The sequence below is a fragment of the Gopherus evgoodei genome, chromosome 3, assembly GCF_007399415.2.
Source record: "Gopherus evgoodei ecotype Sinaloan lineage chromosome 3, rGopEvg1_v1.p, whole genome shotgun sequence".
Lineage (NCBI taxonomy): Eukaryota > Metazoa > Chordata > Testudines > Testudinidae > Gopherus > Gopherus evgoodei.
The window spans coordinates 40,616,945-40,629,179 of NC_044324.1; the positions used below are offsets into that span (position 1 = coordinate 40,616,945).

General features: G+C 47.3%; 1 protein-coding gene across 4 annotated transcripts in view; it reads right to left on the reverse strand.

The window, feature by feature from the left end:
* Nucleotides 1-11,634, reverse strand: part of ASAP2 (ArfGAP with SH3 domain, ankyrin repeat and PH domain 2) — a 196,749-nt gene extending 185,115 nt beyond the window's left edge. For all 4 annotated transcript variants that reach the window (XM_030555465.1, XM_030555463.1, XM_030555464.1 and 1 more), the window contains exon 1: nt 11,484-11,634. In XM_030555465.1, coding sequence (XP_030411325.1) covers nt 11,484-11,609 — 126 coding nt within the window. In that variant the 5' untranslated portion in view covers nt 11,610-11,634. The remainder of the gene's footprint in view (nt 1-11,483) is intronic.
* Between the last annotated feature and the right edge of the window lie 601 nt (nt 11,635-12,235).

The following is a 12,235-nucleotide window of genomic DNA, read 5'->3' on the forward strand; positions in this document are numbered from 1 at the left end:
TTCTCCAGCCTTGACAAAGGCAACCTTGCCCCACTCACATCTATTCAGAGTACTGCTACAAAGATCCTTTTTCTAGCTCGTCACTTTGACCATGTCACCCCTCTCTTCATATCCCGACTGGCTCCCCCTTCTCTATCACATCAAACACACACTTTTTGTCTTCATTTTCAACTCTCATCCCCACCCCACCTATCATCCCTCACTCACTTTTGAGATGTCAACTCTTGTTGACTCATTATTTCCTTGGATTCACCCATCTGTTTGTATCCATCTGCTGTCTCCTGTCTTATACTTAGGCCTTGTCTACACTACAGAGTTGCAGCGCTGGTGAGGGGGTTACAGCGCTGCAACTTAGGATGTGTACACACCTGCACAACACGGCCAGCGCTGCAACTCCCTGTTTGCAGCGCTGGCCGTACACCCGGTCGAGCCTCGGGTGTAGAGGATCCAGTGCTGGATCAACAGCGCTGGTCATCAGGTGTAGACACTCACCAGCGTTTTTGTTGACCTCCGTGGCATAAGCAGGTATCCCAGCATACCTGAAGAAGCCTCTCTAGTAATCAAGCAAACTCCACTGCCCTGGGCTCACCTGACCCCTCCTTTAAATGCCCCAGGAATTTTAAAAATCACCTTCCTGTTTGCTCAGCCAGGTGTGGAGTGAAATTAATCTATCAATCACTCAGCGACCATGCCTCCACGCACCAAACGAGCCCCAGCATGGACCAATGCAGAGCTGCAGGACCTCATTAGTGTTTGGAGAGAGGAGGCTGTGCAAACACAGCTGCGCTCCAGGAGAAATTATGATACGTATGGGCAGATATCGCAGTCCTTGATGAGAAGGGGCCATGAACGGGACGCCTTGCAGTGCAGGGTAAAAATTAAATTGCTGAGGAGTGCTTACTGCAAAGCTCGTGAGGGAAATCGCCGCTCAGGAGCTGCCCCCACAACCTGCCGGTTTTACAAGGAGCTGGATGCCATACTTGGGTGTGACCCCACTGCAAATCCTAGGAGCACGATGGAGAGTTCAGAGCAGGGAGAAGTGGGGGAGTTTGTAGAGGACGGAGACAGTGAGGCTACTGGCGTGGAGGGAGACACCCCGGAGTCCCAGTACACATGCAGCCAGGAGCTCTTCTCAAGCCCGGAGGAGGCTAGCCAGTCGCAGCAGCTAGAAGTTGATGTTGAGGAGGAAGCTGAGGATCGTGATCGGGATAAGTAGATTTCTATGTTTTTGGAGAGGAGGATTTTGGTTATGGCTGCCTGCATGCATGCCTAAACGTGGAATAGCCCATTGATTTGATCTATCACATCTCTGTAATCTGCCTCGGTAATCTCTTGAAATGTTGCTGCAAGAGCGTTTGCAATTTGCTTTCTCAAATTGATCGGGAGAGCCACCGTGGTCCCTGTCCCGGTCAGGCTAACTCGTCCGATCCACTGTGCAGCGAGGGGTGGGGGGACCATGGCTGCACACAGGCAAGCTGCATAGGGGCCAGGGCGGTATCCACATTCCTGTAGAAGACCCTCCCTCTCTTCCCAGGTAACACACAGCAATTATATGTCTGGCAGTAGGAAACCCTGTGGAGAGTTTAGGGATAATTGAGTGCAGGGCGCCAGGTTCGCGTTTCCCCAGCCCATGGCGCTCTGTTTTTAAAACCCCCCCTTCCCAGCACGTAGGCAGCCCCGCGGTGTGCTCTCGTGTTCCCCACCCCCCCTCCAAGCAGGCATCCAGCCCCGCGGTGTGCTCCCGTGTTCCCCACCCCCCCTCCAAGCAGGCATCCAGCCCCGCGGTGTGCTCCCGTGTTCCCCACACCCCTTCCAAGCAGGCATCCAGCCCCGCGGTGTGCTCCCGTGTTCCCCACACCCCTCCCAAGCAGACATCCAGCCCCGCGGTGTGCTCCCGTGTTCCCCACACCCCTCCCAAGCAGGCATCCAGCCCCGCGTTTCTCCCCCCCCCCCCCGTCACCAGCAGGACGGCGTGAACGCGGACCAAAGAAACCCCCCCCCCTCCCCCAGCAGCTAGCTCACCACCTTCCTGTTCACTACTGTCCCCTCTTCAGGACACCAGCTACCTCCTGTACCCATTGCTGATAAACCCCAGTGACCCACTGGTCAATTCCCACTCCCAAGGGGAAATCGGGGCAAAACCACTCACCCATTGCTCGCCATGACTTAGCTTGCCTGCCCTCTCTGTGTTATGTGAGTTATGTGAGAAGGATGCTACCAAAAGTCTAAAAAGTCCTTCACCAAGTGATAATAAACAATGTAGCCTCTGTGTATTACATGTTTCTATCTCTCTTTTTTCTAGTGACATTGACTGCTGCAGCCAGATCACCGGCCTCACGTAGGTTGCAGAACTTGAGACGGAATCCTAGAAAATCAAAAGAGGAATTGATCAAATCTGTTTTGAGCCACTACAACAGAGAAAGTAGGAAGACAGAGGAATGGAGAGAGAAGACCTATGAATGGAGAAGCAGTGTACATGAATGGAGAAAGAGTGTACATGAATGGAGGCAAACAGAAAGCAGGAGAAAGGAATTGTCTGCCAAAAAAACCACAAAGCAGATGATAAGCCTCCTGTCTCGCCAAACTAAGTCTTTCGAGTCTCTTGTAGCCATGCAGACAAATATGTACCGTGGTAACCCACAGCCCTCCCAAAGCCCTCTTCCTTGTTCCCCAGTATTTCCGCAAAACAACTTTCTCCAGCAGCCAGTTCCGTATTATCCCCAGCTGCCCCCAACACCTGTAAGTTCACCTACCAGCCCTGATAACTATAATTCTTACCCTGTTCACTCCACCCCCATTATTCTGCAGCATAGTAATCCTGAAGTGCAGCAGACAGTGAATATTGATCAAAATAGGACATATTAAAACCTGTAAATGTACAGTCCACCACCCCTACCCCCTTGCCTGTTATGTACTGTATGTTGAATAAAGTTTTTTTTTTCTATTTCTTTCACTACGTTTTATTGTTGCTGGAAGTGGTAAATATTACACACCAAGGTAAAGCAAAGCACATCAAATGCATCAAACATTACTGCTGGCTCTCAGCATCAAATTGCTCCCTTAAAGCATCCCTAATCCTTGAAGCCCTTTCCTGGGCCTCCCTATTAGCCCTGCTCTCTGGCTGAGCAAACTCATCCTCCAGGCGTCGAACCTCGGAGGTCCATTCCTCACTGAATCTTTCACCCTTCCCTTCACAAATATTATGGAGGGTACAGCACGCGGATATAACAGCGGTGATGCTGCTTTCCACCAAACATAGCTTCCCATAAAGACAGCGCCAGCGAGCTTTCAAACGGCCAAAAGCACACTCCACAGTCATTCTGCACCGGCTCAGCCTGTAGTTGAACCGGTCCTTGTTCCTGTCAAGCTTCCCTGTATATGGTTTCATGAGCCATGGCATTAAGGGGTAAGCGGGGTCTCCAAGGATCACAGTGGGCATTTCGACATCCCCTACTGTGATCTTGCGGTCTGGGAAAAAAGTCCCGGCCCTCAGCCTCCTGAACAGGGCACTGTTCCGAAAGATGCGTGCATCGTGCACCTTTCCAGGCCATCCTGAGTAAATGTCAGTGAAACGCCCACAGTGATCCACAAGCGCTTGCAGAACCACGGAGAAATACCCCTTGCGATTAACGTACTCTGATGCCAGGTGGGGTGGTGACAGAATAGGAATATGCGTCCCATCTATTGCCCCTCCACAGTTAGGGAAACCCATTTCTGCAAAGCCATCCGCAATGTCCTGCACGTTCCCAAGAGTCACGGTTCTTCTTAGCAGGGTGCGATTAATGGCTGTGCAAACTTGCATCAGCACCATTCCAACGGTAGACTTTCCCACTCCAAACTGGTTCGCCACCGATCTGAAGCAGTCTGGAGTTGCCAGCTTCCAGATTGCAATAGCCACCCGCTTCTCCACTGGCAGGGCAGCTCTCAATCTCGTGTCCCTGCGCCGCAGGGTAGGGGCGAGCTCAGCACACAGTGCCATGAAAGTGGCTTTTCTCATCCGAAAGTTCTGCAGCCACTGCTCGTCATCCCAGGATTGCAGGACGATTTGATCCCACCACTGAGTGCTGGTTTCCCGAGCCCAAACGCGCCGGTCCACGGAGCTGAGCACGTCTGTTACTGCCACAAGCAATTTACTGTCTTCACAGTGAGGCGATTCAATATCATCGTCTGACTCCTCACTCTCACTGTCACTCTCATTTTGCAGCTGAAGGAATAGCTCCACTGCCAAGCGCGATGTGCTGGCAACATTCATCAATAAGGTCGTCAGCTGCTCAGGATCCATTTATAACAAAAACCGCAGAAAAAGCGCTGTACAATCACAATGCTGCCACACTGCTCGGAATGTGTAGCAAAGAACCATGGGGCGTTGGAACAGGAAGCGGAAAGACAATCACACTTCCTTCCCCTTCCCACAAGCCATAGCGCCGAAATGGGACGAGGTGCTCTGTGGAATAGCTGCCCACAATGCACCACTCCCAACAGCGCTGCAAGTGCTGTTAAATGTGGCCACACTGCAGCGCTGGTTGCTGTAAGTGTGGCCACTCTGCAGCGCTGGCCCTATACAGCTGTTCTAACACAGCTGTAACTACCAGCGCTGCAAAAGCGTAAGTGTAGACATACCCTTAGACTGTAAACTCTTTGGGGCTGCAACTGACTTTTTGTTCTATGTTAATACAGTGCATATCACAATGGAGTCCTTGTCAATGACTAGGGTTCCCATTAATACACCACTAATAACAACATGGTAGGAAGAGAAAAATGAAGATGAAGAATTAGATATCTGCTCATGTTAGTTGAAAACAAAAAATATATTGAGTCTAGAAAAGCTAATTCTGCCACTGAGAAGTAGCAAGAGAGATGTGGAGGGGCTGAATCACGATGCAGCATGATTCTCTGGAAATAATACACCTCCTTACTTTTGGGTGGGGGATGAGATGGGGAGAGTCAGAGAGGGTAAGGTTGACGGTGGAGAGTTTAGTATCGCCGGTGGGACAATGTCCCACCAAAACAAGTTTCATAGTGAACCTAGATGACTTAAGTTTAACTGCCTAAAACATCCTCCACACTACAAAACGTTTTCAGTCCATATTTAAGGGATAAATTCTGTCCTCTGACACAGCTCCAGCTGAAGTCCTAGAATTTAGCCAGAAGACTTCATACACTACTCCAACTTATTCCTTTGTGACCCCCTGCCCCCAAAATAAACACTGCTTTTTGAAGACATATTCCTGTTTGTACCATGATGATTTTCCCCAGCAACGTCAGATGACAACGTCAGAGGTTTAACTCCAGAAGAGAAGCATTTATAAATGATGACTTTTAGAAGCTATATCCAGTAATAAGGGGAGAAAATGCACAAATATGTTTTGAAAGGAACAGCATAGTGTGCACGAATATATTTTTATTAAAAACTAAATATAAAAAAACGAAGGTTTTAAAATTTTCCACAATGCATCAAGAAATACAAGTATTCTTATACTCTGGAAAGTAGTAGAAAATGGCTTCTTCTCACTCAGATTATTTACGCAGCTTCCAAAAGCGTGTAGGCACTTCACAGAGCTATAAAAAGACAAGTTTCCAGTCCTCGCTCCAAAGAGCTTACAAATAAAAATAGACATCATAAAGATACTGCATGTGTATTCAGAGTCCTGTCTCTTTACGGACAAATTTTTACTGCTTTTTACTCATTAGTCATCCAAAGCTTCAATAGCTAAGAGAGAGCAACCTGAATTCTATTCCTTTTTGTGCATTACTGTTATTTACCAAGGGCTTGTCTACATCACAAAGTTGCAGCGCTGGTGAGGGGGTTACAGCGCTGCAACTTAGGAGGTGTACACATCTGCAGGGCATCACCAGCGCTGCAACTCCCTGTTTGCAGCGCTGGCCGTATTCCCGTTTTGTCTCGGGTGTAGAGGATCCAGCGCTGGTGATCCAGCGCTGGTAATCAAGTGTAGACACTTACCAGCGCTTTTCTTGACCTCCGTGGAATAAGCAGGTATCCCAGCATACCTGAGGAAGCCTCTCTGGTAATCAAGCAGGTCTCCTTCCCCGCGGTTTGCTCCGGTGTTCTCCGAATCCCCCCCCAAGCGGGTCTCCTTCCCCGCGGTTTGCAGGGGGGTTCGGGGAACGCGAGAGCAAACCGTGGGGAAGCAGGTCTCCTTCCCCGGTTTGCTCTCGCGTTCCCCGAACCCCTGTGCAAGCAGGTCTCCTTCCCCGGTTTGCTCTCGCGTTCCCCGAACCCCCGAGCAAGCACGTCTCCTTCCCCGGTTTGCTCTCGTGTTCCCCGAACCCCCGAGCAAGCAGGTCTCCTTCCCCATGGTTTGCAGGGGGGTTCAGGGAATGCGAGAGCAAACCGCGGGGAAGCAGGTCTCCTTCCCCGGTTTGCTCTCGCGTTCCCCGAACCCCCGAGCAAGCAGGTCTCCTTCCCCGGTTTGCTCTCGCGTTCCCCGAACCCCCGAGCAAGCAGGTCTCCTTCCCCGCGGTTTGCAGGGGGGTTCGGGGAACACGAGAGCAAACCGCGGGGAAGGAGACCTGCTTGCTCGGGGGTTCGGGGAACACTGGCGCAAACCGGGGAAGGAGACCTGCTTCCCCGCGGTTTGCTCTCGCGTTCCCCGAACCCCCCTTGAAGCCGCCCAACAGCGCTGCAGTGTGGCCACATCTAACACCACTTGCAGCGCTGGTTGCTGTAAGTGTGGCCACTCTGCAGCGCTGGCCCTATACAGCTGTACTAATACAGCTGTAACAACCAGCGCTGCAAAATTGTAAATGTAGACATACCCCAAGTTTCAATCGGTTACACCACTCCAAACCCACTGAAAGCAGTGGGGTTGCCGTAGATCATACAATTCAGACATTAAAACTCAATTTTGGTCTGCAAAACCTGTATTTTGTGGGATAACGAGGGAAAAAAAACATATTGTGACTCAGAGCACCCAGGGTGAGGTTGTGGGGCTGGCAGTTATGGAATCATTGAGATGCAATCATGGAATCTCCACAATGCCATTTTTAGACTATAACCAAACTTTAAGAGGAAATGGTGGAGATAAGGAAAAAAAATCAGTACCCAAACCACTATTTAATTTTAGTTCTGAGGCTAAACTAGACGCAGGGGCTTGATCCCCCCTAAAAACTCATTTCTTTAATTCATATAGTCATCTGCAATAATCCAACAAGAGATTTAAAGAAACAAAAATAAAATTAATTAAAATATTCTGTACTCTATGAAACAGGACATTCATATTGCAGATAAATCATGGCTTGTAATTCTGCTTTTTATGTAGTGTTGACCACACTAATTTCTCAGATTTTAAACTCCATGATCCAGGAATTTGCGTATGCATGCACAGACAATCATAAGCTTTATTTTTTAAACAAAAATCCATGTAACTGATGTAACATTAGCCACATCACATTGTTCACTGCTTATGTGTTACGCTCCTTTTCTCTAGTTTGTTCTGTCTACTTGTTTTCTATAGGTTTTTTTTTACTGTACTCATCACATAGTATCTGAGCATCTTCCAGTTGTGCATTAAATGACGTAATTAACATCTACCATGTGTGGACTACTCTCTCATCCTCTCCCCAGGAGGAGAATTGCATGTGTGGCAGAGTATTTTGTTTTGGTAGGGTTTTGTTTGTTCGTTAGTGATATGCATGTTGCTACATGTTTATAAATTAAAGAAAGCAAGGTTGAAGAAGTACGTCTTGCACTTTGAGCTCTTTCTGCACTCATTTAGATTGAAAGCTTTCTGGAACAGGGACTATCTACTGTTCTGTGTGTAAAGTCCCTAGCACAATGGGGCCCAGTTCTCACTTGGTCCGTAGGCACTACCATAATAAATATAATAAATAATAAAAAAATAAGTATTTGGTCCTTACAGATGTCAGTACCAGCCTTTGCTATACAACTATTTCTTTAATCCAGTCACAAAACACATACATGGATTCCAGCCATCACTAAATGAGTTTATGAAATAACAATTTCTAAAATTTTTCATGAGCCCCATGATTAGTGGCATCTTACAGAATTCACTACAGTTGATGGGTCTTTTTTATTATTATTATTATTTAAGTCACAACGTAAAAAAGAAAGAAACCCATGTTCTTAGCAAAAGCAATGGTAAAGTCAGGCTTTTGATACTCAACGTGCTCAGCATTAAAAAGTCATTTCACATTTGTAGGCCCTGCTACAATATGGGCATCTGGAACCTATACTAGAAATAGTAAGCTTACAAATGTTAATCTTTTTTTAAACTAGATTACTGATTTTGAACATCCCCTCCCCCAAACATATGACCCTGAGCTGAGATAGCAGACACTAATTTGAAACTTGTTTAAACTTACTTATTACTACATATGCAAAGATTAGAAAGTATGATATAAAGTGCCTGATCCTCAGCAGTTCTGCACACTTGCAAATTGATTTCAATGGGAGCTGCAGATGCTCAGCACCTCTCAGGACAGCGTCCTAAGAATGAAAAAAATTGCAGAAATGGTGAAATCACGTATCTTGTACAACAATACTGACATTTTTGCCTTTTCCCAGAACAGACCTTTCCTGATTCTCTTTCTATTAGCAGCAGCAAACACTGATCAGATTCTGGTACTCAAACAACACAGTACAGGTAGTCTGGAAGGGAAGTAAAAAGGGGTGCAGGCTTTCAGTTTAATGATTTCTGCGAACTGTCCAGCATTTTTTCTCATCTACTCACTGGCAGAAGCTAGAAAACTGCTCCCACCTCACCTTCAAAAGATACTTTTAAAGGAAAGGCTCATTCATTAATGAAGTTTAAAATCAGATAATTAGCAGATAAGACTAAGATGGAACCACAACTATTCTACAACCCACCAGTTTTGTAAGTGTTCAGTTAGCAAACTAGTTCTTTTGTGTTCATTTATTAGCTGTAATCCAAACACTACCCAGTAGTCTGAACAGTATTCCTTTTACCATCCCCCATTTCAAATACTACATTCTTAAACTTTACACAGGTACATAACCAGATTTCCTAGATTTTAGTACTATACTTTATGCTGTAGTATAGTTAGCACATCACACGCTGAAAACATATATACTGAGGTTTCAAATCTGTGGTATCTGTGTTAGTGAAATCAGAATGCATTTGTCATATTTACTTTACCTTTACAGCTATAAGCTTTACTAAGCGTTCTTTTGCATCAAGCTGATATACTAGCTTCTATCAAACCTCTAGAAAAAAGAAGTGTTGTTTTTTCTATTAGGCAACATATAGACAGCTTTTTACCAAAGCAACATCTTTAACCTGAAAAACCAACAGACCACCAAGCATGAAGGATGTGAATATCAAAAAATTGACTATGAACCCAGATTTTATAGATTTAAACCTATGAATAATGTCCTTTAATTCTTGAGACCATTTAATTTTTTTTAAGGAGTCCTCCATTTAATTAAATAATTTCAGGATCTCAGTAGGAACAACCTATTGCTGATGTTTTGCCAAAATTGCTAAAGAAATTAATGACAATGAATAAGCAGAGTGACTGCCAATACAACCTCTAATGCAGACTTGTAAAATTCTACTCACCCTGGGTAAGTGTTTTTGACAGACCTATAAAATATTGATTGTATTCATTATCATAGAGAATAGATGAGCACATTTTTTGCCTGAGCTAGTAAGTTTTCATGGCCATTTTGCCAGGTTTCTCTAAAAAAGATTTGTCACATACCTGCAACCTCTAAAGATGCAAACTGAGATATAACATACTGATCATGTTTCTTTGAAACCAACCAGCAATGTAACACTGATCTGACCTCAAAACAAACAACTAATAACCAGATTAAATAAGACAGGAACCAAACATGTTCAAGTTTATATGTGCTGCATTCTCCTGATTGTAAATAACACTGAAGTTTTCAAGAACATTGTTAGTTCATTCTCTTCAGACACCCCCCCCACTAAAATGAGTACATCAGTACAGCCAACTACACACACTAAAGCTATGAATTTGGGGTGCTCGACACCTGAGATTGTCTTAAAAATCATGACTTTTTTAAAATAATATATGTTGGATTCTTTTTACTTGCCTTCTTATCTTTAAGGGTTCACATTTTCAAGTTTTTTCCTCAACAACTGGGAAGGCTAGAAACTCACTCTTTAAAAAAATTACAGTTAAGATCCTCACATAATTATATAGTACCAAGAGATCTGGCTTTTAAAAATATATAAATAAAATATCATGAGACTTGTGATAAAATCAGGAGATCTGATGACACTACTTAAGTAACTTGCTTTAGACCTAAATAATCTCACTAACTATTCATTTGTGTTCAGTAAATTTTGGCAGAAAAAAAGGCCTTCACATTTATATATATTCTGAAAAACACTGCCATCGATATTTAATTACTAACCTTAAAATCTGCTTTAAAAGGTATAATTAAATACTGGTGTTTAAGAGCAATTTTGTGTGGAGGGCAAAATTACTTCAGGAGCAAAACAGTAATTCCTTCCATGCAGATTATTTTGAAGGGACTGGCAAAACAGGAAAATCTTGAAAAAGGCATTTAAAGAACAAATGCTCTATTTTGTTCACATATTTAAGATACTTATATAAGTGTCTCTCCCCTGGCTTTGCGGGGAGAGACACTTCAAACCCAGTGATTCTCAAGATTTTTGTTTAAAAGTTTAATTGATTTTTAACATAAACATACTGCAAAATAAGCAAAACTAAACACACACAGTATAGCAACTGATGGAACAAATTACTCTACACAGCAAACAAGATTATTTGTTCACAAGTTAGTTCAGAGAGGCTGCTACTACAATCAAAATATGCAGAAACGCTTTATTTTGTTACACATAGGACAACAAGAGCCAGGATGGCTCTAACTGCGCTCAGACCTCTCCCGAATCTCCTTTGAATGAGGAGGGAAGATTCCCTCCTCAGTTTTTACGGTGTCCCTCAAGTGAGGAAGGATTTTGCTAGAGGGATTTCAAATTTCTTTAACAAAAAACCTCCCTCCGTGAGACAGACACAGCTCCGCTCCCCAGGGGAGTAGCAACCCACTGGGGGATGCAGCCAGACACACCCCGGGGCCGGGGAGGAGGGGGGCGAAAGAGAGGTAAAAGGCCCTATATGGCAGGCTGAGGGGGACACAGCCCCTGGCCCCGGGAGTGTGGGGGACACGGACACAGCCACAGCCCCCCTGCCGAGGAAGGGGACCGGGCCTCTGGGGGAGAAAGAGCCCCAGCCCGTCTCCCCGCGCCGGCGGAGCGGAGCCGAGTCGAGCCCCTGGTAGCTGGGGAGAGGCAGCCCCAGCGCCCCCCCCTTGCCGGCGGAGGGAGGAGGCTAAGCCCCGGGCCAGCCCGGCGCTCCCCTCTCCGAGCGGCCGAAAGGCGCTTTCCCAGGCAGCGGCGAGCGCCTGGTTCCCCGCCGCGGCGCGCAGAGCGCGGCGCCAGGCCGGAGGGGCTCTGCAGCCCCTCCCCGCCCGAACTGCCCCCGGCTCTCACCTCCTCGATGGCCGCCACCGTGTTCCGGCACTGAGCCATCCGCGTGGTGAAGTTGGAGGCGGTGGGCGACTTGTAATCCTCATTGGTCTCGGACACGAATTCCGACACGGAGATCTGGTCCGGCATGGCGGGGCGGGGACGGGGGGCGGGCGGCTCCGGGGGAGGAAAGGGGAGGGGGCACCCCGCTTACATTGCTCAGCAACCGGCGGCGGCAGCTCCCTGCTCACACCCCACCACCGTCTGGCGTGTGCTGTTCTCTCCTGCGTCCGCACAAGGAAATTCCCGCAGCCGCACCCCTCCCGGTCACCCACGGCGGTGGGGGGGAGGGCTGCTGCATGCCCCTGCCTCCCTGTCCCCGGCATCAGACAGAGTGGGAAGGCCACCACACGCTACCCCTCCCGCCGATAACACAGACAGTGGGGAGGCCACCACACGGTACCCCTCCCGCCGATAACAGGCAGTGGGGAGGCCACCACACGGTACCCCTCCCGCCGGCATCACGCGGGGGCTGCTGCTGCTGCTGCATACCCCAGCACACAAACCTCTTTCCCCATCACACAGGCTCGAGGAGGCCACCACACACCCCTCTCCCTCCCCACCACACAGGCTGGGGGAGACTTGCTACACACCCCTTTGTAATCACACACTGAGGGAGGTCACCACAAACCCATCCCCTCCCCATCGCACAGTGGGGGACGCCTCTACACACCCAGCCTCTCCCCCACATCACACTGGGGAAGCTGCCACACACC